Here is a 25,996-nt window from a genome sequence, read left to right on the forward strand (position 1 = left end):
AACCGGGGCTGGCAAATTGCAAGTGGGCATTTCCCGGCTGAGCGGAGGTGTGTCAGGAGCCCGTTCCCACCAAACACTTCTTGTCTTTTGGGAGGCTTCCTGGGGGCCCGCGAGGCTCCATCGGTCCGCGCCGCCGCCGCCGCCGGCAGTGGCTGGCCCGCCCGCGACGAGCGGACTCGGGATTCCGGCCCGGGACACACCGAGCGGCGGAATCAGGCCCGCGGGCCCCCGGTGCCGACGTGGGCCGGCCCCGGCCGCTGCTGGGCAAGGGCCGCTGCGGGAGGCAGCGACGGGAGCTTTTGCAGCCGGTCCCGCGGGAGAAGCCGCCTCAGCCCCGGAGCTCGGAGGCCGGACCGCGGGGCGGGACGGCTCGCTTCACCCCTGGCTGCGCCCGCGGCCGCACCTTCCCCGCCTCCGGCCGGGCGGCCCGCGCGCTGGGCCGGCGCAAGGGCCCGGCCGTGGCGCGGCGCGGCAGGACCCGGGGCGGGGCCCCGGCGCGGGGCGGGGCCGAGGGCCGGCGGGGCGTGGCTGCAAAGCGCAGGGAGCGGCGGCGGCGGCTCTGGGCGTGAGGCCTGCGCACGCGCACTGAACCATAGAGTCGGCGGGGTCCGGCGGAGAGAGCGACGCGGGAGGGACCATCGAGAGGGGAAGAGGAGGGAGCGGGGCTGGCGGGAGGCGGCTGAGCTGGCGGCTGTCGGACGCGAGCGATGCCAGCCTGACCCAGCGCCCCGAGCTGCTGCGCGCCCCCGGCTCCTCCTGCCTGGCCGACCCGCGCGAGGCGAGTCTGCCGGGAGCCGAGCCTGGCCCGGGCCCGGGCCCCTGCGGCGGGAGCGTCCGGCAGGTAGCGGGGAGCGGCCCCAGCAGGGCGATGCCTGGGCAGGCGGGGGGCCAGGCGCTGTGCTGGGGCCTCGCTCCCCTCCCTCAGCTGGAGCAGGGCTGCCCCCGGAGCCCGGGAGACCGGGGCTCGCCAGCCGCCCCTTCCCCCCCCGGGGCAGAACCGGGGACGTTTCTCTGGGACCTTCCCTTGCGCGGGCCCGGGCTGGACCGCCCAGGCCTCCCCGGACACGTTTTCTCCTCGCACGGCGCCTTGCCGGTGGGATTCAGCCCTGCCTTGGAGGAGCTCTAGGGAAAAGAGGAGAACTCTTTCTCCAGGCCCTAGTCCACCTGTTCCCGCTCTGCTGAAGCTACCAGCTAAGGTCTGGGTGCTGAGTTATGTTGAGCATATTTGTCCAGTAAGCGTGGCTCTGGAACACAGGCTTTAGGGGTGGAAAGCCCAGTATCCTCACCCAGCCAGTCTGCCCAGCCTGGGGCTGCACTGGAACTTGTACTTTAAGGGGAAAATCCCCTGTCACCCATGTCCCTCCACTACCTCTGCTGAGGGCCTCATCCTTTCCCATGCAGGAAGCGCTAGCCAGTCTCCCTGGCATTGTCTCAGAAGTGGAGCCTCTGACCTCTCTTTTAGCAGGGGGTGAATGGTAATCCCAGCTCTGGAGTTTAGGGTATCCTAACCTTAATCTGAGTCTGCACAGTTGTCACTGAGGCAGATTCAATCCTGCAGTTCTGGTTGTTCAGTTTCCCTCTCTCTAGGTAGTCTGGATGGGACCATCAAAAGTGCAGCAGCTTGGAACCAAGAAACAAGCAGGTGGGACAGGCTCTCATGCTGTTAGCCTGAGTCACCACTGAGACACTGTCCACCAGCTGCAAAGGGTCAGTGTTTCATGTTGCCAGATGTTATTCCAGGGGACCTGAGCATTGGTTTCTTTCTCCCTCTGCTCCTAAGGCTCCTGTACTTGGAAGTTCAGGAAACTTTCTGATTCCATCCCATGTGAGAAGTGTTTGTATCTTGAAGTCCCTGGAGCTGACTGGATTCACAGATCTCAGGGCTGGAGCACTCTCTGCCTCACCTGTCAAGGAGCTGGGAATGACTTTCCACATCCCCAGGCATGGACACTACCTGGGGCTCATTTAATTTTCTTTCCAACATGAGCCATATTGCCAAATTCTCTGAACTTTGTGGTTTATCCTCTGACACTGTTACACACCCATGACTGAGCTAGATCTGTGGCCTACTACTGCCTTTAAGTGAGACATCGTGCCTCTCATGCGTCTGGATCACTGTTTTCTAACTCTCTCAGGTTTTGGTGCATTTCTAGATCTTCCTTCGTCCAGATTTTTTTGAGATTCTAGATACTTTCTTGTTGAAGATTCTGCGTATTGTTTCATGATAGCTCTGCCATGCGTCTGGCTACTCTCCTTGCCTTCCTGCGGCCTGCACTGCCACTCATCCTGGGTCTCTCCTTGGGATGCAGTCTAAGCCTGCTGCGCGTCTCCTGGATCCAGAGTGATGGGGAGGATACTTGCATGGACACAGGGGTAAATAATGGGCTGTTTGCAGGGAAAATGCAGCAGGACACTGTTCCTGGAGGAAGGTCAAGCCAGAATGATGAGGACTTCAAACCCAGGATTGTTCCCTACTACCGAGACCCCAATAAGCCTTACAAGAAAGTGCTCAGGTAAGAGACGCTCCTTTTGAGCAAGTCATTGTGAGGTGAAGGTGACCACCTGTGTCTAACATGGGGTCCCATCAGCTGTTACGGGCTAAACAGGGTCAGACTGGGTTAGTTGGTTGAAACTATAATTAAATATAGTATAATAAAATGGCTGGAAGATTATGATGTGACAAGGTATAACCAGCACAGTTTCTCCAAAGGAAAATTGTCTCCCACTAATGTATTAGAATTCTTTGAATGTGGAAAAGTGGCAGATAAAGGAGAAGCGGTTGACAACTTAGTTCAACTTTCAAAATGGCTTTGATAAGATGTCTCACAAAAGGCTACTAAAGAAATTAAATAGTCCAGGGGTGAGAGGCAAAGTCTTCTTATGGATCCCTCAATCTTCTTGCTGCTGTTTCCCTGGACTGTTCCTTACTAAGCCTATAAGGAGGCCTGTCCCACAACCTGTCTGAGTTCACCCTTCTCCCAGGGCTAGGACTCTCAGTGCTCCCTCCTGGAATTCCCCAATAAATCCCAAAGTAAAAGTGTAAGCTTAAATCCCCTCCTACCCTTCTTAGGCTTGATCTTTTATTCTTCTCTTAGTCGTCAATTGAATGTCTGCCAGGGCTGTTTCCATTCTCTGATCCCAGAGAGCAACTGCAGAGTTCCTAACTCTCTCCCTGCAGTACCCTTCATCTTCTTATGCTTTATGGTGAAGCTGACTCGTCTACTGAGTATAACCATCACCTACTATATTCCCCATACATCCATGCCACTACGCTCTCTTACCCTGCTGAGTATCCTTTAAAAAATATAGTAGAGCTTTTTTAATGTTACCCCACTTTCCTAAAACACTCACTAAGCCCCTCCTATTAAATTCAGCTGTCACCCCTTCTGTCACAGACTTCCTCTATTTATACTGATTCCCACTTCTCTCAGTTAAGATTCATGAGTCATTGTGACTGGCCAACCCTGCAGGTGTGGCCAGGCACTTTTTAATTGAGCTCCCAAGCTCCAGTTTTAACCCTTTTCATTACAGTGTTGGGTAGACACCCCACCATAGAGATGAGCAGTAAAGTACCAAAATTTGCAGATGATGTTACTTTTATTAGTCAAGACCAGAGCAGACCATGAGAAACTTCACAGAGACTGTATCACACTAGATGAATAGGCAACTTAATGGCAAAGTGAATTCAGTGTTGCTAACAGCAAAGCAGTACACATTGGAGGGGGGAAAAAACCTACTCATACCTTACACAGTTCAAAATCAATTCAGGAAAGCAACCTGGTGTCATCATAGACAGCTGCATGGAGATCTCTGCTCAGTCTGCAGATGCAGGCAAAAAAAGCAAACAAGATGTTCGGTTACATCAGGAATGGAATGGAGAATAATAAAAAAATTAATGCATTTCTATAAGTCAATGACATGGCCTCATCTGGGTATTGTGTGCAGCACATTGTAGAATAGAGGGGGTTCAGGGAAGGAAGACAAGAATGATTAGGTGATGAAAAAAACTTTTCCTATGATGTGGCTGAAAAGATTGGGACTGTTACCTCAGGAAGGAGACAAGTAGGGACATGATTAAAGTATATAAAATAATGAAGGGTCTAAAGAGAGATCAGCAACTTCTGTTCTCCCTGTCTCAAAACACAAGAAAAAAGGGGACATTCAATTAAATTAAAAGATGGGAAAGTCAAAAATGATCAAAGGAAATACTTTTCACTCAGTGCCACAGGATGTTAATGAGGCCAAACTTCTTATAGTGCTAACATAAATTTTGGAAGAAATATTTAACATCATGCTTCAGGGTTAAAACCAGTCAAACTACTAGTGATTAGAAGACTTCTTGCAGCTTCCTCTGATACCGGTGGTGCTGGCCATCCTTAGAGACAGGACAGTGGACCAGATGGACCTTGGGTCTGATCCAGTCTGGCAATTTCTATGTTCCTAGTACTTGGATAGGAAACAGAGGTTTCAGGGAGCAGTGTTGGTGGCTTGGTAGTGAGTGCACTCCCTGTTTAGTGAGTGCTGATCCTAATGCTATTGTATGGCACTCAGGGGTGCTATACTGCTGGGTGGGTAGATCCCTCAGGGTCAGTTTCCTCTCTGAGTTGGTGCTGCCAGACTGCTATCTTTCAAGTATGATATAAAAGCAAGATCTTGATCATCTGTGGTCATTAAAGATCCTGTGACACTTTTGCAGGAGTCAAGATGTAATCGCCAGGGAATCCAAGGATCTCTCATATATTTACATTTTGCCCCCTTGAACTTCCCCCCTACAATTTCTATTGAATGCAATAGTTAGCTTCACTTCTTGCCCTAAACTGTTGTTCAGGATTGCTGTGTGGCTGTTAAACCACTGCTGCATCCCAGCCCAGAGAGGGCAGTCTTTCATTAGTGGGTGATGCCATCTCTCTGTATAGTTGGATACAAGTGTTAGGATGCTAACTGGCTTTGATTTCTGTGAAGTAGGAAGATGCCTAAAAAATGTGAGATTGTTAGTAATGTGTACACACAGCTGAGCCCTAAGTCAGAGCTTTGAAAGGAATCTGATTACTCAAAACATCAAGGGGGTATGGGTGCCCCCTCTATCTCTGATGTGAATATAGGGATAGATCTGTTTCTTTCCCTTCTCCCAGCTGCTTGTGTTGTAACCATGGCTTTTCCCTGCAGGACTCGCTATATCCAGACAGAGCTGGGCTTCCATGAACGGCTCTTTGTGGCTGTGCTCACCTCCAAGGCAACCATGAACACACTGGCTGTGGCAGTGAACAAGACCGTGGCCCATCACTTCCCACACTTGCTATACTTTACGGGGTTGCGCAGTGCCAAGGTGCCGCATGGCATGGCATTGGTGTCACATGGGGACGAACGCCCCGTCTGGCTGATGTATGAGACCATGCGCTACATCCATCAGCACTTTGGGGGTGACTATGACTGGTTCTATGTCATGCAGGATGACACCTATGCCCAGGCCGAGCAGATCAAGGCCCTGGTGACACACCTAAGCATTAATCAGGATGTTTACCTAGGACGGGCTGAGGAGTTCATTGGGGGGGATGAACAGGCCCGCTATTGCCATGGTGGCTTTGGCTACTTGGTTTCCCGGAGCCTGCTGCTCAAGTTGCATCAGCATCTGGACAGCTGCCGTAATGAGATTCTCAGTGTGCGCCCGGATGAATGGCTGGGACGCTGCATCATCGACTTTCTGGGCATCAGTTGCATCTCCCAGCACCAGGTATTGTCCCTCCAGGATTTAGGGCACAGCCTCAACCCAATAGACTCCACACCCTCACAAGCCTGTGTCATAGGGTAAAGGGGTGAGTGCCCCCAAACCTATGCTGCGAAGTACTGGGAAGAAAGAAAGTGTGGGGTAGCAGCATGGAACAAGAGCCCAGCTTCACCCTCAGCACTTGGGAAGTGGAGCTAGACTGACATTTGAGAGAACAGATTTAGTCAGATTTCATCAATTTCACAGTTTTTCAAGGGGGTGGGAAGCAGCCTGGGATAGAAAGAAACAACAAGGAGATCTGAATTCTCCTATGATCTATGAAGTGAGGAGCAGAGGGTGAAACCCCCTCTCATGCCCACATGTTTGTCTCTCTGGGTCTCACCCCCTTCAGAGTGAGTGGGTGGGGGAGGGAGGACCCGGTGTGAGTCCCAGGGTTCCTAACCAGTCTCCCTGAGTCTTATCCATTTCAGGGCCAGCATTACCGCTCCTATGAACTGGCCAAAAATGCAGACCTAGAGAAGGAGGAGGGTGAGGACTTCCAGGCAGCGCTCACTGTGCACCCTGTCTCTGAGGGGACCCTCATGTACCGACTGCACAAGCATTTCAGCAGGATCCAGCTGGACAGAGCCTACCAGGAGATCCAGCAACTCCAGGTATCTGGGTGGGGGAACACTGATGGGGAACCTAAGACAGAGATGGAGTGAGGTTAGACAGGATCTCTTTTTTTGAGGTCTGTGAGGGAACAGAGAATCTCTGACAGCCAGGCAGTGGCAGACTCCTCTATGGAAATAGCCCCTGCACAAGGAGGGTGTGGTATCAGAATCACTACTGTCCTGGACCACCAAGGATTCAGGAAGCTCTAGGTAGAGAGGAGGGATCAGGCCATTTGCCCCTCTGGGGTTGGAGAGGGGGGCAGAAAGAGGGACCAGACCACTTGCCTCTCCAGGAGAAGAGCATCTTCAGACACTGACTCACCAACCTAGTGAGGAGAGCTTTAAACTAGATTCAGAGGGGCAGTTGACAAAAGCCCACAAGTAGATAAAAAAAAAAGGTGACCTTAACAGAGGGCTAGCTGTTGGGAGCAGGGGATGAAAATTACAGTAGGGTCATAGGAACAACAAGAGGGAAAACAGTGAAGGAATCTGCTCAACATTATAGATGTCTATACACAAAAGCAAGGAGTATGGAGAATAAACAGGAAGAACTGGATGTAATAGTACACAAGCTAAGTTATGGCTTAATTAGCATCAGACTTGGTGGGATAAATCTCATGACTGGAATATTGGTATAGAGGGTATAGCTTGTTCAGGAAGGAAAGATGGGGCGAAAGAGAGGAAATGTTGCATTACACAGCGAGAATACATACACTTGTTTTGAGTCCACAAGGAGGTAAGAGGCAGATAAGTTGAAAGCTGCTGGGTTAAGATAAAAGGGAAAGAAAATAGGGGCAATGTCATGGTAGGGTTTGAGTTAGAAAAATCAAATGGAAGAATACAAAATAGGGAATAACTGACTAGGTGGTAGTATTGCTGAAAAGTATCTGAGGGTTATAGTGGATTATAAATTCAATATGAGCCAACAATGGGATGCAGTTGTGAAAAGGCTAATATTCTGGGGTGTAGTAATAGGAGTGTCATGTGTAACACATGGGAGATATTTGTCCCACTCTACTTGGCATTGGTGAGGCCTCGGCTGGAGTACTGTGCCCAGTGTTGGGTGCCACACTTTAGGAAAGATGTGAACAAATTAGAGTCCAGAGAAGAGCGATAAAAAGGATAAAATATTTAGAAAACCTGAGGAAAGGTTAAAGTGGGCATGTTTACTCTTGAAAAAAGAAGACTAAGGGTGGGGGGACCTTATAACAGTCTTCAAATACGTTAAGGGTTGTTATAAAGAGCATGGGGATCAATTCTTCTCCATGTCCACTGAAGGTAGGACAAGAAGTAAAGGGCTTAATATCTGCAGCAAGGGAGATTTAGGTTAGATATTAGAAAAAATCTGATTATAAGGGTAGTTAAGCTCTGGAACAGGCTTCCAAGGAAGGTAGACGTATTTAAGAACAAGTTGGACAAATACCTGTCAGGGATGGTTTGGGGTATACTTCGTCCTGCCTCAGCGTGGGGACTGGACTAGGTGACTTCTCAAGGTCCTTTCCAGCCCTACACGTATGATTCTATAAATAGCAGTGTACTTTCTTCACAGATGCAGATCAGGAATCTGACATCGCTGACACCAGCCCGCGAGGGGGGGCTGACATGGCCCATAGGCATCAATGCTCCCTTTGTCCCCAAATCCCGCTTTGAGGTGATTAGCTGGGACTACTTCACAGAGCAGCACCTCTTCTCCTGTCCCGATGGCTCCCCCAAATGTGAGCTGGCTGGAGCCAGCAAGGCCGATGTTAGTGACATCATTGAGGCAGCACTCCAGCATCTCAACAGCCGTTACCAGCCCCAGCTTCGTTTCTACAAGCAACAATTGCTGAATGGCTACCGGCGCTTTGACCCCACACGGGGCATGGAGTACATGCTGGATCTCTTGCTGGAGGCTGTAACCCAGAAGGGCCACAGCCATGTTCTGGCTAAGCGGGTGAGTCTAGTGCGGCCCCTCAGCAAGGTAGAGATCATCCCCATGCCCTATGTGACAGAGGCCACACGCGTGCAGCTGGTGCTGCCCCTGACCGTGCAGGAGGTGGACTTTGTCAGCAACTTCCTGGACACGTTTGCCATGAACACGCTGGACACACATGACAATGCCCTGCTAACCCTGCTCTTCATCTACCAGCCTTATGATGCTCAGCGGGTCAGCCAGCTGGATGTCTTTGCTGGGGTCAAAGCTATGGTGGGAGAGCTGGAAAAACGGTATGCAGAGGTGAAAATTCCCTGGATCAGCGTAAAAACTGAGGTGCCATCCCAGGTGAAGCTCATGGACATAGTGTCAAAGAAGCACCCTGTGGACACCCTCTTCTTCTTGGCCAGCGTTTGGACAGAGGTTAACACGGAGTTCCTGAATCGCTGCCGCATGAACACCATCAGCAACTGGCAGGTCTTCTTCCCAATGCACTTCCAGGAGTTCAACCCAGTGCTGATGTACCATGGCGAGCAGGCCTCCTCCTCCAGCACTGACTTCCTGAGGGATGGGCACTTTGACCGTCATGCCTTTGCTGAGGCTTGTTTCTACAACTCTGACTACATGGCAGCACGCACCAAGCTGGCAGCTGACATTTTGGACCGGGATGAAGTGCTGGAGAGCATGGAAGTATTTGATGTCTTCCTTCGCTACTCTGGCCTGCACCTGTTCCGGGCTGTGGAGCCAGGGCTGGTGCAGAAATATATGCTGAGGAGCTGCAACCCCCGGCTGAGCGAGGAACTGTATCACCGCTGTGTGCTCAGTAACCTGGAGGGGCTCTCCTCCCGCTCGCACCTGGCCATGGCCCTCTTTGAGCAGGAACAGGCCAATAGCACCTGAAGGACCAGAAGCTACTAGTGGTTCCCCAGCACCTTAACACTTGCACCTTCACCCTCCTTCCCAGCCCCAGTCCTGCCCTGGGAAAGATGGGTGTGTGAGGCCAAGGGGCGGGCAGGGCAATTGAAAAATTTGGTTTCATAGGAAAAGTAATTAAAGTTTCTTCCCATGCAAATTAACTTGGTTCCTCACAAATTATCACAAGTTTCTTCTCATATGGTACAGTGACACTCCCACAGAGTGGGTTGTGGGCGTGACGGGGAGGGAACTATAAGATTACTGCCAATCTACACTTAGCCACATAAAACTCACCCAAAGCGCTGTTGGGAGCAGGGGATGAAAATTACAGTAGGGTCATAGGAACAACTGGAAATAAGTTGTAAATAAGAGACCTGAATCAGAACAAGAATGCCTTGACTGCATATTAATGTATGCACTGTCCCCATTCTCTGACACACTTGGATTCCCTGATGTGTTCACTGCTGCAATCACACAAATACCTCTTGAACCCTGGCTTGTTAGTGGTGTACTATGTTTTCCTCTTGGGATTCCTATTCTTTCACTCCATTAAGATGCAGCTTCTCTAGCCCAATGCTGAAAATTCACTTTAGAGCCCAGAGGGGGGAAAAAATTGCCAGCTGCCCTCACCATAGGGTGACCCTGTACTAAATCTGAATGTCAACTAATTTAAATTCAGTGTAGATGTAGCTGTCGGTCCCAGGATATTAGAGAGACAAGGTGGGTGAGATAATATCTTTTATTGGACCAACTTCAGGTGGTGAGGAAGAAAAACTTTTGAGCCATACAGAGCTCTTCGTCAGGTGAAGAGGAACTCCATGTGGCTTGAAGTTTGTGTTTCTCACCAACAGAAGTTGGTCTAGTAAAAGATATTACCTCACCCAACTAAGTCAAATATCTTACAGAAGTCATGGACCCAGTGAGGGTGAGCTAACAGTTGCTTAGTCCTATTCAGATGTGTGTTTGTCAGGAGCCAGACATGGCTGGTGAACATGCATGGAAGGAGACGTAGTCCTGGGAGAGCATGCATAGGGGAGTTCAGGCAGCTAGAGTGTATTGACTTCGGGATGGGGGAGCCTGATCAAAGGTATATGGACAAGGGGCTAGAATATGAGTCTTACAGCGATTCAGTCTTTTAGAATGGCTGCCCTCCACCCCCCAGCAGCCCAATTCAGGCTGCATAAAGTGATGCATTAGCTGCTTTCTGCTGCTTCTCTTCTGTCCTATCTAGATTATTATACTGTGCTTTTTACTATGGTGTCTGATGCCTTCTCTCTGAGGCTTCAGTTTTTAAGATGTACACAAGGGTATCCCAAGAGGAGACCTTAGTGAGACTGCAGCAACTCTTTTGGGCATTGAATCTGTATCTGTCTGCTACTCCTGCTCTCTGCCCCTTCTTCAGTTGGGAAGAACCTTTCCCTGGGCCCTTTGCTGAGATGAGGGGGTATGCACTTGCCACTCTGCTCCTTCTCTAGAGCTGTTGAGAGCAACCCCCCTGTCACTCATCCAGTGGTGATTATAGATGGTAACTCCTCATCCACTGTAAATGAGATGCCCATCTGGTGACACAAAATGCCCAGCTGCTGAGACTGTCAGCTAATACAGGAGCTTATGTGAGCTTCACAATACCCATGGAGACCTGTTAGAACAGAAGTTCTCAAACTTTTGTACTGGTGACCCCTTTCAGATAGCAAGCCTCTGAGTGAGACTCCCCCTTATAAATTAAAAACACTTTTAATATATTTAACACCATTATAAATGCTGGAGGCAAAGTGGGGTTTGGGGTGGAGGCTGACAGCTCGTGACCCCCAATGTAAGAACCTTGTGATCCCCTGAGGGGTCCTGACCTCCAGTTTGAGAACCCTTGTGTTAGAATATTATCCCTCAAATGCTACAGACCTTTGACTTGATTGTTAACCTTGCTAGCTAGGCTGTTCGTTAATCTGGGAAAGGAGCCGTCTGCAGGGATGATGCCCTGCTCCTTCAGATCACTGTGGGGGTGACTGGTTCTTCTGCAGGATGTATGGGTGCCATGGCAACTCTGCTGCTGTGCACACTGTGCTCATGACATGGCACTACAGGGGTAGGATCATCCTATGGTGAAGGCAGCTGGCAATGCTTTTTCCTCTCTGGGCTCTAAAGTGAACATTCTGAACTGGGCTAGGGAAAACCGAAATATACTGAGCTAGGGAGGTGGTATACAGCCACCTAAGTTAGTTAGCTGTGTCACTGGCGGTGTATTTTTTTCACACCGCTGACTAGCATAGCTGTGCCAGTGTGAGGCACATAAGGCCATGTCTACACTACAAACTGGCCAACACAAGCTATGTGATTGTCGTGCAAGTGTGCAGGGCCACTAACCATCTGCTGTGCAGGACTGTGACTCAGCAATGTGCAAGACATGGATGGATTTGCAGCAATAGGTTTCTCAAACAGCAGTGGGGCATTAGTCTGCACACAAACCCCTATTTTCACAATTTAGTCTTAAATCAATTTTCACCTCTATACTACTTCAGACAGAATTATTGGCACTTATAGTGTCTGGCCATACATTTATGGCAATAACAGACAAGACAGAATTGGTAAATGGGCCCAAGTTACCACATTCTGCGGCATTAGGAAGTACTTCCATCTTACATGATAGTTATCGCCTTCTCTGATCCCTTGATCTGGTCCTTCAGTCCCATTCTTTAGTTTCTGCTCTAGTGTATCTCCAGTTTGAGCCCATGTTCACTTAGGTTTTTTATACATAATCTTTATCCAATTGGGTTGCAGCATATCAGTCCTTTGGATTTTAGGTAACCCGTACATTATGCCTGCTCAAGCTTCAATTACCCAATGGCTGGTAACATTTGTGGATGGCAAAAAGATTGGCGGATTGGTAGATGAGGACAGGACAGTCGCACACAGTGATCTGGACCACTTAGTAAACTGGGTCCATTCAAATAAAATGCAGGCCATACCTACAGAGTGGAGGATCGTTTCCTGGAAAGCAGTGACAGAACAGGATTTAGGGGCCACAGTGGACAAGCAACAGAACAGAAGATCCCAGTGTGATCCTGTGGCAAAAAATGGTAATGCAGTCCTTGAATGCATAAACAGGGAGTGATGAGTTGGAGCAAGGAGATGAGTTTACCTTTTTGTGCACTGTTAATGAGATCAATACTAGAATACTCCATACAGTTTTGGTATCCACATTTTTAGAATCATGTTGAAAAATTGAAGCAGCTGCAGAAAAGAACTGCAAAAATATGAGGGCTGGAGAACGTGCCTTATACTGGGACACTTAGTGAGCTCAATCTGTTTAGTTTATCAAAAAGACAATTGAGAGGTGACTTGATTACAGTGTTCAAGTACCCCCACAGGGAGGAAAGACTGGGTACTCTAGCAGAGAAAGGCAGAGCAAGAAACAGTGTCTGGAAACAAGCCAGACAAATTCAAATTAGAAATAAGGCATAATTTTTTAGCAGTGAGGGTGATTAACCATTGGAACTTGATCACATTTATAATGTGCAAATAGAATGAAGTCCAGACCAGTAATATAAACACACACTTGGTGCTTTAATAGGACCAGTTTCACACAGCTGAAAAAATATGAGCCAAACCAGCAGGAAAGAAGAATTTAATCAGAAAAATGTAAATGATATTGGGAATCATTTAAGAATATCTTACTAGATGCCCAAAAAGCCACAATCGAGGGAAATGGCCATACTGGTTAAAACACTGACCTGGTTTAGAGGGGAAGTGAAGAAAACTATAAAATAGATAACAAATGGAAGAAAGGGAAAGTTGATAGTAATGAATATAAATCAGAAGTTAGGAATTGTAGTGAATTGACAAGGGAATCAAAGGACACAAGGAGAAATTTATGGCCAACAATGTTAAGGACAATAAGATATATATTAGGAATAAAAATAATCCTATGAAATTGGTCCAGTGCTAGATGGAAATGGTAGAATTATCAAAAATGCAGGAAAGCCTACATATTTCTGTTTCAGTACATATTTCTGTTCTGTATTTGGGGAAGAAAAAGTTGATTCAGTCTATTCATATGGTGATAACAATTTTCCATTCCTCTAGTATCTCTGGAGGATGTTAAACAGCAGCTACTAAAGGCAGACATTTTTATAACAAGAAAAGGAGTGCTTGTGGCACCTTAGAAACTAACCAATTTATTTGAGCATAAGCTTTCGTGAGCTACAGCTCACTTCATCGGATGCATACTGTGGAAAGTGTAGAAGATCTTTTTATACACACAAAGCATGAAAAAATACCTCCCCCCACCCCACTCTCCTGCTGGTAATAGCTTATCTAAAGTGACAACTCTCCTAACAATGTGTATAATAATCAAGGTGGGCCATTTCCAGCACAAATCCAGGGTTTAACAAGAACGTCCGGGAAGGGGAGAGAGGGAGTAGGAAAAAACAAGGGGAAATAGGTTACCTTGCATAATGACTTAGCAGAGGCAGAGGGGCATTGCTGGCACATGATGGCATATATCACATTGGTGGATGTGCAGGTGAACGAGCCTCTGATAGTGTGGCTGATGTTCTTAGGCCCAGTGATGGTGTCCCCTGAATAGATATGTGGGCACAGTTGGCAATGGGCTTTGTTGCAAGGATAGGTTCCTGGGTTAGTGGTTCTGTTGTGTGGTATGTGGTTGCTGGTGAGTATTCGCTTCAGGTTGGGGGGCTGTCTGTAGGCAAGGACTGGCCTGTCTCCCAAGATTTGTGAGAGTGTTGGGTCATCCTTCAGGATAGGTTGTAGATCCTTAATAATGAGTTGGAGGGGTTTTAGCTGGGGGCTGAAGGTGACGGCTAGTGGCGTTCTGTTATTTTCTTTGTTAGGCCTGTCCTGTAATAGGTGACTTCTGGGAACTCTTCTGGCTCTGTCAATCTGTTTCTTCACTTCTGCAGGTGGGTATTGTAGTTGTAAGAATGCTTGATAGAGATCTTGTAGGTGTTTGTCTCTGTCTGAGGGGTTGGAGCAAATGCGGTTCTTGTTAAACCCTGGATTTGTGCTGGAAATGGCCCACCTTGATTATCATACACATTGTTAGGAGAGTGGTCACTTTAGATAAGCTATTACCAGCAGGAAAGTGGGTTTGTATGTGTGTGGGGGGGGTGAGAAAACCTGGATTTGTGCTGGAAATGGCCCAACTTGATTATCATACACATGTAAGGAGCGTGATCACTTCAGATAAGCTATTACCAGCAGGAGAGTGGGGTGGGGGGAGGTATTTCTTCATGCTTTGGGTGTATAAAAAGATCTTCTACACTTTCCACGGTATGCATCTAATGAAGTGAGCTGTAGCTCACGAAAGCTTATGCTCAAATAAATTGGTTAGTCTCTAAGGTGCCACAAGTACTCCTTTTCTTTCTGTGAATACAGACTAACACGGCTGTTACTCTGAAACCTATTTTTATATCAGTAGCTCCAGATAACTTACATCTAAGAGTTTTAAAAGAGCTGGCTCAGGAGCTCACAGGACTGTTAATGTTGATTTTCAATAAATCTTGGAGTACTGGACAAGTTCCAGAAGACTGGAAGAAAGCTAATGTTTTGCCAATTTTAAAAAAGGGTAAACAGGATGACCTGGATAATTATAGGGTTGAGAAAGGAATAACATGATCCAATGATGTGAAAATTCAGATGTGAAACATGGTATTAATTTTTAACTGTGAGAGTAATTAACCATTGGAATAATTTACCAAGGATCATAGAATGTCAGGGACCTCAGGAGGTCATCTAGTCCAACCCCCTGCTCAAAGCAGGGCCAATCCCCAATTTTTGCCCTAAATGGCCCCCTCAAGGATTGAACTCACAACCCTAGGTTTAGCAGGCCAATGCTCAAACCACTGAGCTATCTCTCCCACCCCACAATTGTTGACCATTTTAAAATCAAGATTGGATGTTTTTCTAGAAGATGCTCTAGAAATTATTTTGGGGATGTTCTATGGCTTGTGTTATACAGGGGTCAGACAAGATGATCACAATGGTCCCTTCAGGCTTTATATTCTTTCCCCCATTAATTACCACCCTCCATTGGGGATCAGAAGAGTCAGCCCATGAAAGTACAACGAGACATGTACACAAATGCCTGGGGTGCAAGCTCATCCGGCAGTGTATCCTAAGCAGCAGAGAAGCTGGCTGTATACCACTTTCAGTCACATAGTTCATTTAATAAGGTTGAGCTGCAGGCTGCCTTCTTGGCTGGAAAGAGGATGGGTGAGCCCCTTGGTCCCAGACAAATGTTCTCAAGCCTTGGGCAGTACACCCACTTATGCAGTGTTTTCCTACATATACTACACCTCAGATCTTTGAGGTATAGCTACACAGCCCGTGGCAGTGAGCCTCCCAGCCCAGGTCAACAGAGTGTAGACAGCATTTTGAAGTTGTGGCTTGGTCTGGAGTTCGGACTCTGAACCCCACTGTCTTCTCTAGACTTCAGAGCCCAAGCCACAATGTCTTCACAGCTATTAATTGTGGACCCAAGTCTCTTGACCCAGGATGGGAGGCTTACTACCAGGCTGTGTAGACATACCCTAAGATCCCTCAGCGGGGGTCTTCTGGGGTTGGCTGCTCCCTCCAATTTGGGGCATCTACACTGATGCCCTTTCGAGGACCCATGCTTCGACCAATCCCTTATGGGAACATTCTCATAGAATTGCTTTAACCCGATCAGGTCATATAAACCTGCCATCGCACTGCTACCTCTTTTGTGGAGATATTCTCCCATCTGGGTGAACAGCTTCTATATATATCACATCCTATTTCTTTTGCACACCCTGAAAATTTTTCCTATAAGCCTCAAGTGTTACTTCAAACTTAAGCAAGAGAGTCTTTTTAACTGTTCATAGTCCCCTGTATCAACTCTGTCCATCTGCCTATACACCTCTTATCGTTTTGGGAGCCTGTCAGAAAGTCAAACAACGGAGCTGGTCTGCAGAACCAACCTTATTCAAATCACAAGCCTTTTAAAGGTTTCAGAGTAACAGCCGTGTTAGTCAGTATTCACAAAAAGAAAAGGAGTACTTGTGGAACCTTAGAGACTAACCAATTTATTTGAGCATAAGCTTTCGTGAGCTACTACCCAAGATCCATAAACCTGGAAATCCTGGGGACCCCATCATCTCAGGCATTGGCACCCTGACAGCAGGATTGTCTGGCTATGTAGACTCCCTCCTCAGGCCCTACATTACCAGCACTCCCAGCTACCTTCGCGACACCACTGACTTCCTGAGGAAATTACAATCCATCGGTGATCTTCCTGATAACACCATCCTGGCCACTATGGATGCAGAAGCCCTCTACACCAACATTCCACACAAAGATGAACTACAAGCCGTCAAGAACACTATCCCCGATAATGTCATGGCTAACCTGGTGGCTGAACTTTGTGACTTTGTCCTTACCCATAACTATTTTACATTTGGGGACAATGTATACCTTCAAATCAGCGGCACTGCTATGGGTACCCGCATGGCCCCACAGTATGCCAACATTTTTATGGCTGACTTAGAACAGCGCTTCCTCAGCTCTCGTCCCCTAACGCCCCTACTCTACTTGCGCTATACTGATGACATCTTCATCATCTGGACCCATGGAAAAGAAGCCCTTGAGGAATTCCACCATGATTTCAACAATTTCCATCCTACCATCAACCTCAGCCTGGTCCAGTCCAACAAGAGATCCACTTCCTGGACACTACAGTGCTAATAAACGATGGTCACATAAACACCACCCTATACCGGAAGCCTACGGACCGCTATTCCTAGCTACATGCCTCCAGCTTTCACCCTGACCACACCACACAATCCATTGTCTACAGCCAAGCTCTGTGATACAACCGCTTTTGTTCCAACCCCTCAGACAGAGACAAACACCTATAAGATCTCTATCAAGCATTCTTACAACTACAATACCCACCTGCAGAAGTGAAGAAACAGATTGATAAAGCCAGAAGAGTTCCCAGAAGTCACCTATTACAGGACAGGCCTAACAAAGAAAATAACAGAACGCCACTAGCCGTCACCTTCAGCCCCCAACTAAAACCCCTCCAACGCATTATCAAGGATCTACAACCTATCCTGAAGGATGACCCAACACTCTCACAAATCTTGGGAGACAGGCCCGTCCTTGCCTACAGACAGCCCCCCAACCTGAAGCGAATACTCACCAGCAACCACATACCACACAACAGAACCACTAACCCAGGAACCTATCCTTGCAACAAAGCCCATTGCCAACTGTGTCCACCTATCTATTCAGGGGACACCACCACAGGGCCTAATAACATCAGCCACACTATCAGAGGCTCGTTCACCTGCACACCTACCAATGTGATATATGCCATCATGTGCCAGCAATGCCCCTCTGCCATGTACATTGGTCAAACTGGACAGTCTCTAAGTAAAAGAATAAATGGACACAAATCAGATGTCAAGAATTATAACATTCATAAACCAGTCAGAGAACACTTCAATCTCTCTGGTCACTTGATTTCTGATCTCAAAGTGACTATCCTTCAACAAAAAAACTTCAAAAACAGACTCCAACGAGAGACTGCTGAATTGGAATTAATTTGCAAATTGGATACAGTTAACTTAGGTTACTTTTTATAATGAATCAACCATTCCCAGTCTCTATTCAAACCTATTTCCCCTTGTTTATTCCTCCCCCCTCCCCCCCCCTGTCCTCCAGCTCGTTCCCTGGTTGTGGAATAGGCTTGATCTAAAGTGATCACTCTCCTTACAATGTGTATGATAGATCATAGGTGGGCCATTTCCAGCACAAGATCCAGGTGTCCCCCCCCGGCGGGGGGGACCCCTGGATTTGTGCTGGAAATGGCCCACTTGATTATCATACACTTGTAAGGAGAGTGATCACTTTAGATAAGCTATTACCAACAGGAGAGTGGGGCGGGGGGGGGGGGGGGGGACGACCTGGATTTGTGCTGGAATGCCCCCTTGATTATCATACACATTGTAAGGAGAGTGATCACTTTAGATAAGCTATTACCAGCAGGAGAGTGGGGTGAGGGGAGAGACAACCTTTTGTAGTGATAAACACCCATTTTTTCATGGTCTGTGTGTATAAAAACTCTCTGTATTTTCCACAGTATGCATCCGATGAAGTGAGCTGTAGCTCATGAAGCTTATGCTCAAATAAATTGGTTAGTCTCTAAGGTGCCACAAGTACTCCAAGCCTTTAAAGTCACCTATATTCCTCCCCTCTATCTCTTTAAAGTGGGGATTAAATTGGGGAAACAATTTGATATCAAGGCTCCCTGCAGAATTGGCTTCCCTTGGTCTCACCCTCCTTATCCTTCTATGGGACCTTTTGCTCTTCTGCTTCTCTCCAGGTGCAGTTTATACTGATGGTGCTTTCATGGTTTTTCCACTCTTCCACCTGGTGTTTTCACTGCTCTTCCTTAGGTTTTTGATGGTTCCTGTGGTCAGCTCACTCCCTTTCACAGTTTTGCTAATCTCTGTTGCTCCTGACTGTGGAATCCTTTTGTTGACTCTTACTTGAGACTGACATGGAGACAAGAGGAAAGAGACAACAAAAAGAGTCCACAGCAGCTGTGTGTAGTGCTGACTTGGGTAAGATGGACTATGTCTTTATCTTTGCTTATCTGTGCTAACCCAAGGATTTCCCATTGCTGCATTCCAGTTGACTAATAAACCCTGCTCTGTTTGCAAAGGCTGTCTGGTGTCACTTCAAATACTTGCTGAGGTACATTGATCCCCAAAAATCTCTGAATATGAGTCTACCTCAGTTGGACTTGCTGGGTAGAGCACACAGTGTGAAACAGGAATGATGGAGCCCAGAGGCTCAGGCTGGTCTACACTACAAAATTAAGTTGACTTAGTCGACATACAGGCACCACAGCAATTAAAGTGATGGTTCACGTCCACACTTGCTCCTTCTGTGGGTGGTGCGTGTCCTCACCAGGAGCACTTTCACCAACTGAGGTGGGGCATTGTGGGGACGCTGAGAGCTGGAGCCCAGCAGCTCTGCATGAAGGTCACAGCTACCCCAGCACTGACAGCTCAAGCTGTCAGCTAGACGCAGGCTCACAGCAGCCCCCCTCCCTCCCATCCCGGCGCTGACAGCCCAAACTATCAGCTGGGCATGGGGCTCATTGCTGGCCCCCCAGCACTGACAGCCTGAGCTGTCAACCTGGCACGGGACTCACATCTGCCCCCCAACCCTTGCACTGACAGCCCAAGTTGTCAGCAGGGCATGGGCTTACAGTCCCCCCCCATTGATGCCGGGGCAGAAGGGAGGGCTAAAACTGTGGGTGCTGGAGCAGAAGGGACCTCACTGGGGGCTGGCAGCCAACAGGCTGTGTAAGTAACACAGTGTCTACACAGATACTGTGTCGCCCGAACTACAGTGACATAAGTGCTATGTCTCTCGTGGAGGTGGAGTTATTATGTTGTTGTAGCAGGGGACAGGGTAACAGGGCAGAAGCTGCACTCTAGTGCAGCCACGGAATAATTAGGTCTAGTGTAGACACTGCACTGCACTCTATAATTAGGTCTAGTGCAGACACTGAATAATTAGGTCTATGTAAGCTGCCTTGTGTTGACCTAACTCTGTAGCGTAGACCAGGCCTCAGTCTTGGAGGCATTCAGGCCTCGTGGCCTACCCTTAAGGGAGAGTGGGGTCTGGCACACTGAGGGGGTTCCTCCAAAGAACTGTGTAAAAGCTGGGGGATAGCACAAATCCTGTATATCTGTGGCGCGGGTGGGGAGCAGTTGGTGCCTGCTTGGTGGTCAGGAGGGAGGGATGTGCAGCTGTGTTGTCAAAGCCCGGTCCCTGGCAGGGGTGTGTGTGTTGGCACCTGGACCGTGTCAGGGGAGACATGTTAGTGCCTGGTCTCTGGCAGGGGGCCAGGGAGTATGGGGAGAGGATGTTGATGCCAGTCCCTGGAGGGGAGAGGGACAGGGAGTGGCAAGGGTGTGGGTGGTGCCCAGTCCCTGGGGGACAGGGAGGAGATGTGAGGGAAGGAAGAGTTGTCAGGGCCTGGTCCCTGTGTGAGGCATGGAGGTGCGGGAGGGGTGTGAATCCCCAGCCCCTGGCTAAGGGGGGCAGAGGGGATGTTGGGGGGCAGGGGGATGTCAGTGCTCGGTTGAAGGGGGCTCAGTGGCTGTGGTGGGGAGGAGTGTCAGTGCCTGGGTGAGGGGGGCAGGGCTAAGGGAGGGGTCTCAGTGCCCAGCTGAGGGGTCAGAGGCTGGGAGGGAAGGGGTGTCAATACCTGGCTGAGGGGGACAGGGCTGGGGGAGGGGAGGGATGTCAGTGCCACGGGTGAGGGGGGCAGGGGCTGAGGGAGGGGTGTCAGTGCCTGACCGAGGGGGGCAGGGCTGGGGAAGGGGAGGGGAGGGGTGTCAGTACCCGGCTGAGGAGGACAGCGGGTGTGGAAGGGGGGAGGGTGCCAGTGCCCGGGTGAGGGGGGCGGGGCTGGGGGAGGGGGACAGGTGTCAGTGCCCAGCCGAGGGGAGGAGGGGTGTCAGTGCCCGGCCAAGGGGGTGGGGGAGGGGGGACGGGTGTCAGTGCCCGGCCGAGGGGGTGGGGGAGAGAGGGGGGGAGGGTGTCAGTGCCCGGCCGAGGGGGCAGGCGTGTGGAAGAGGGAGGGGTGTCAGTGCTCGGCCGAGGGGGGCAAAGCGGGGGAGGAGAGGGGAGGGGACGGGAGGGGAGGGGTGTCAGTGCTGGCCGACGGGGGCTGGGGGAGGGGGAGGGGTGTCAGTGCCCCGGCCGAGAGGGCAGGGGTGTGGAAGAGGGAGGGGTGTAAGTGCTCGGCCGAGAGGGCAGGGGTGTGGAAGAGGGAGGGGTGTAAGTGCTCGGCCGAGGGGGGCGGGGGAGGGGAGGGGTGTCAGTGCCCGGCCCGAGGGGGGCAGGGCTGGGGGAGGGGAGGGGAGGGGAGGGGGGAGGGGTGTAAGTGCTCAGCCGAGGGGGGCGGGGCGGGGGTGGGGAGGGGACGGGTGTCAGTGCCCGGCCGAGGGGGGCAGGGCGGGGGAGGGGAGGGGTGGCAGTGCCCGGCCGACGGGGGCTGGGGGAGGGGATAGGTGTCAGTGCCCGGCCGAGGGGGGCGGGGAGGGGGAGGGGTGTCAGTGCCCTGCCGACGGGGGCTGGGGGAGGGGATAGGTGTCAGTGCCCGGCCGAGGGGGGCAGGGCGGGGGAGGGGGAGGGGGAGGGGTGTCAGTGCCCTGCCGACGGGGGCTGGGGAGGGGATAGGTGTCAGTGCCCGGCCGAGGGGGGCAGGGCGGGGGGAGGGGAGGGGGAGGGGTGTCAGTGCCCGGCCGACGGGGGCTGGGGGAGGGGAAGGGTGTCAGTGCCCGGCCGAGGGGGGCAGGGCGAGGGAGAGGACGGGAGGGGTGTCAGTGCCCAGCCGGGGCGGGAGGTTCCCGCGCTCCCGCTCGGCTCCGTGGCGCGGGAGGCTCTTTACCCCCGATCCCTGACGGCCGCACTTTGCAGACGCTCCCTGCCGCCCGCCGCTCCCCGCATCGCCGCGCAGGCGCCCGCAGGCCCCGGGAGCGGAGCCGCGGCCCCGGGAGCGGGAGAGTCCGGGACCGGCGGGGAGGAGCATGGACGTGAGGGTTGAGGGCGAGGGCGAGGGCGAGTGGGAGTGGGAGTGGAGTGGGAGTGGGAGTGGTCCCGCCGCCCCCGGCTCCTTCCCTTGCCCCCCCCCCCAGCTCTCCTTTGGGGGAGACCGACCCGCCCCCCAAGCCTCGGGCACTGCCCCCCGCCGCCCCCTCTGGGGAGACCTGCCCCCCTAGCCTCGGGCACTGCCCCCGCCGCCCCCCTCTGGGGAGACCGGCCCCCCCAGCCCCGGGCACTGCCCCCCGCCGCGCCCCCCCCCCCGCGCCCCTTCGGGAGACCGGCCCCCCAGCCCCGTGCACTGCCCCCCGCCGCGCCCCCCCCCGCGCCCCTTCGGGAGACCGGCCCCCCCAGCCCCGGGCACTGCCCCCCCGCGCCCCTCCAGGGAGACCCGCCCCCCCCAGCCTCGGGCACTGCCCCCCGCCGCTCCCCTCTGGGGAGACCGACACCCCCCCAGCCCCGGGCACTGCCTCCCGCTGCCCCCCTCTGGGGAGACCGCCCCCTACACTCCTGGGTACTGCCCCCTTCCTGTCCCCTGTCGGGGTGACCGACCTCCTGCCCCCCACTCTTGGGTACTGTCCCCTCCCTGCCCCCTGTCGGGGAGACCGACCTCCTGGCCCCCAGCTCTGCCTACTGCCCTCTTTCCCTGACCCCGCTGGGGAAGTCCGACCCCCAACTCCTTCCCTTGCTCCCTGCTGGGGGAAACTGATCCCTCAACCCCTTCCTCTGGTAGGGGGAGACTGACCCCCACCACCCCTTCCTCTGCCCCCTGCCGAGGGAAACTGACCCTCCAGCCGATTCCCCTGTCAGGGAGACCACCCCAGCCCCTTCCCTTGTCCCCAGTCCTGGATACTGCCCACTCCCCGGCCCCCCACTGGGGGAGACCGACCCCCCCTCACCTCAGGCACTGTGTCCTACTTCCCTCAGGTGAGACCAGCTGCTACCTACTGGCTGCTCCTGGGACAAATGAACTGCCCCCTGCTAGGAAAGATTGACCTCGACCAGTCCCAATGCTTGCTCCCCTGGCGTTAGGAGAGATCCAGCACCACTTCCTCACAGCCCCAGCAGTGCCTCTGGGGGAGACCCCCATTTCTGTGATATATCTTCTCCTACATGGCACTGTTTCCTGCCCCTGAGACATACCCTGGGGGCTGGGTCTGCCTTTGCCTTGAGATAGCTTAATTCTCCTGCCCCTGCTCAGTCTGGCGGTGCTACTGCTCCCACCTGCCCTGGAAGAGAGACATGCCTGGTACTACCCCCACCTGCCCTGGGGTAGAGATACTCTTTCCCCCATCCCCACCCCCTGCACTGCCCTCTATCCAGCACTGCCCCCGTTCCCTTGGGGAGAGACTCCCCGCTTGGAATTGCTCTCAGCTTGCACTGCCCTCTGGCCCTAGGAGACAGACCCCTCTCCAGCATTGCCTTAGGCTGGGCACTGCCCCCCTCCCCTGGAGAGACCCCTAGCACTACCCTCAGTCCAGCACTGTACCTCTGCTGTGGGATACCCCTAGTTCTGCCCTTAGCCTGGCACTCACTCCTGCCTTCGGAAAGGGACTCTTAGCTCTGCTTCCTGTTCTTTCAACCTTGGCACCCTCCTTGCCTAGCACGGCCCTTCGGTCTGCAGTTTGTTACTATATGCCTCCACCTTACAAGCCTTGCTCCCTGCCTGCCAGGCCTGGCACTTTCACTTGCTTCTGCCTTGGCATTGTTCACCTGGCCTTGCATGGCACTGCTTCAGTTCATGCCACTGTCCACTATGTGGTACTGCCCAGATCCTCCTAATTATTTCTGGATCTACTGCTGGGCACTGTTAACAAGTCCATCTGCCCACACTGTCCCATATCCCCTGTCCGCTTTCCCCTGCTTGGCTCTGCCAAGCAGCTGCTTTGGCACATTGTGGCTCTGACCAGATATTGCTGCTCACTTATTCCAAAATGGCACCACACATTGCATGGTCCATACCTTGGTCTCTTGCACAGTCTGCCTTAGTGCTGCGCATTTTCTACCTGCCCATCTCCATTTCTGCCTGTTAGCCCATACCTTGTTTTGGCAGTGCTGGATCTGGACCCATGCCCTGCTCTTCAGCCCTGGCAGAGTTGGTTCTTTTGCCATGACAGAGCAGGCTGAACACCGCTGCTCTGCTCATCTGACTCAGTACTGCTACATGAACATCCTCTCCTCTCGGTCCATCTGCTCTTGGAACATCTGGATCGTCAGCGAGCACCCTGCTGGCCTCAACACAGCTGGGTATTAAACTACCCTCCCTGTACATCCCTATGAGCACAGCTGTGTTTTCCTCTCTCCACTTGCTGTGATACAGCCTCGCCTTACTTCCTGGCTTGCAGAGTTAGTGTGATGTGCCATCCCTCTTCCACAGGCATAGCTCGATTGTCACACTCTTCCCAAGGAGCAGCTGTATTGACATCCTCTTTTCCACAGACAGAGCTGGATCTGCATCCCCTTCCCCAGGAACGGCAGGATCTGCTCTGGACTTGCCCTGGCAGAGATGACTCTGCACCCACTTGTGTTGCCCATGTGCCCTAGAAACAGCTGGATCAACAGCTCCATTCCAACCTACCTACCCCAGGATATTTGGATCTTACCCTACCCTCCTTACACATTTCTATTTACATCTCCTCACCTGCCTTAGCACAGCTAGTTCTGCACCTTCCATGTCCTGGTACAGCTGAGGTAACAGTGTCTCTGCTAAAACATTGTACTTAGCTGTCTGTCTTTTGTAGCCTTTTTTTATACACCAGCAAACTGACACTTACAGCTCCTGAACTAGTTCACTTTCCCCAAAATAGCCAGAGTCCAGATGTGCCCAACAGGAGGAATATAGCCTGGAACAGCAATATCAGTAAACACTCTCCACTCTTCCTTCAACATCTGGGGCTGATAGCCTCTCTATCTTTCTTCTCTCAGCTTGCAAAGGTACATCTTGGGTCAGCACTGACCCAGCAAGTTCACACTGATTTGTTGTGTTCATCTCTTCCCTCCCACTCACTGCCTGCCTTCTCCTTTCAGAGCTGGATTTGAATGTATCCTGGGTTTGCTGCGTTACAGCAGTTCCTGCTTCAGTTAGATCAGAACCTTCCCTGCTAATTCATCATGACATAACCAACCAGCCACCTCCCACTGCACAGCTGGATAAGCTTCTTGTTTCCCATTGTTCCAAGCACATGTGACTCAAGGCCTTCATCATCCACCTAGTCTGGTACAGGTAGGTTTAACCCTTTGGAAAGCAGATTGTTCCTGGTGGGAAGGAAGATGTACATGGTTTGCATGAGATAGGGAGAATCTCTGGGGCTGGCAATCTTGGGTATGTTAGGACTGTTGCCTGGAGTCAGTCCTAGACTGAGCTGCTCCTTCAGGTACTCGCAAAAAGAAAAGGAGTACTTGTGGCACCTTAGAGACTAACCAGTTTATTTGAGCATCCAATGAAGTGAGCTGTAGCTCACGAAAGCTTATGCTCAAATAAATGTGTTAGTCTCTAAGGTGCCAGAAGTACTCCTTTTCTTTTTGCGAATACAGACTAACACAGCTGCTACTCTGAATCCTTCAGTACTGGATATCTTAGCTGGTGCTCTGATTAGTTAAGATCCAAATATACTGGGGTAGATAGGCTGGAATGGAGTTGTTGATTACATCATGGCTGGTAGAGAGGAGACTAACATGGGCAAAGCAGGGAGTTTGACTTGGAGAGTGAGAGGTAGCCACTGAGAAAGCAAACAAGTGCCTGTTGTGGGGGAGAAGGGAAGAGGAGGAGCTTAAGGTGTTCATTCACAGTAACTCCTCCTCCATTCGCTAAGGGTGATTGATGCTTGCCAGGCTGTCATTGACTTGTACAGGTATCATGCTTATCTTTGCACCATACCTAAATCAACACTTTTTGAGTTCCCATTTCCTTTATGTAGTGTCACACAGTAAATTCTCCTCCTCCTGCTATTCCTCCATCCCTGGCCTCCATAGATACCCACTGGTTAACTCTACATTTACACTAACATACTAGAATCTCCAGTTCAATTCTTTCATCTTTAGTGTCACTTCCACTGGAGCATTTCCAGATGAGCCATACTGCCTCCTGCTGCTCGGTCACTTCTTTACAGTTTCTCTAACCGGTATTCTCTTTTCCATGGTTGGATCAGTCCCTTTTTTCCTGCTTAGACTTGCAAAGTTCACTTC

The 25,996-nt window shown here is 51.1% G+C and overlaps 1 protein-coding gene and 1 long non-coding RNA gene across 5 annotated transcripts in view; both read left to right on the forward strand.

The window, feature by feature from the left end:
- Window positions 1-620: 620 nt before the first annotated feature.
- CHPF2 (chondroitin polymerizing factor 2) lies at window positions 621-9,362 on the forward strand. 4 transcript variants are annotated; one of them, XM_077808661.1, is made up of 6 exons: window positions 621-841; window positions 1,588-1,642; window positions 1,781-2,513; window positions 5,167-5,731; window positions 6,196-6,378; window positions 7,928-9,362. In XM_077808661.1, the coding sequence occupies exons 3-6, from the start codon at window positions 2,236-2,238 to the stop codon at window positions 9,188-9,190; spliced, it is 2,289 nt and encodes a 762-aa protein (XP_077664787.1). In that variant the 5' UTR covers window positions 621-841; window positions 1,588-1,642; window positions 1,781-2,235; the 3' UTR covers window positions 9,191-9,362. The 4 variants fall into 4 exon arrangements, with proteins under 4 accessions (XP_077664787.1, XP_077664785.1, XP_077664786.1 ...); XM_077808659.1 differs by having other exon boundaries at window positions 621-1,196; window positions 1,588-2,513; XM_077808660.1 differs by having other exon boundaries at window positions 1,592-2,513.
- Window positions 9,363-21,743: 12,381 nt separating this feature from the next.
- The window catches only part of LOC144260807 (uncharacterized), a 43,768-nt gene continuing 39,515 nt past the window's right edge, over window positions 21,744-25,996 (forward strand). The window contains exons 1-2 of the long non-coding RNA XR_013345050.1: window positions 21,744-21,810; window positions 24,839-25,034. This is a non-coding gene — a long non-coding RNA (uncharacterized LOC144260807). The remainder of the gene's footprint in view (window positions 21,811-24,838; window positions 25,035-25,996) is intronic.

Source organism: Eretmochelys imbricata, chromosome 2 (genome assembly GCF_965152235.1).
Source record: "Eretmochelys imbricata isolate rEreImb1 chromosome 2, rEreImb1.hap1, whole genome shotgun sequence".
Taxonomy (NCBI): domain Eukaryota; kingdom Metazoa; phylum Chordata; order Testudines; family Cheloniidae; genus Eretmochelys; species Eretmochelys imbricata.

Bases quoted from the DNA above. Each gene is read 5' to 3' on its own strand.
- CHPF2 (XM_077808658.1), top strand. From the start codon at position 2,236: ATGCGTCTGGCTACTCTCCTTGCCTTCCTGCGGCCTGCACTGCCACTC. The intron at 2,514-5,166 runs GTAAGAGACGCT...TTTTCCCTGCAG, and splicing joins CCTTACAAGAAAGTGCTCAG to GACTCGCTATATCCAGACAG. The intron at 6,379-7,927 runs GTATCTGGGTGG...CTTTCTTCACAG, and splicing joins AGGAGATCCAGCAACTCCAG to ATGCAGATCAGGAATCTGAC.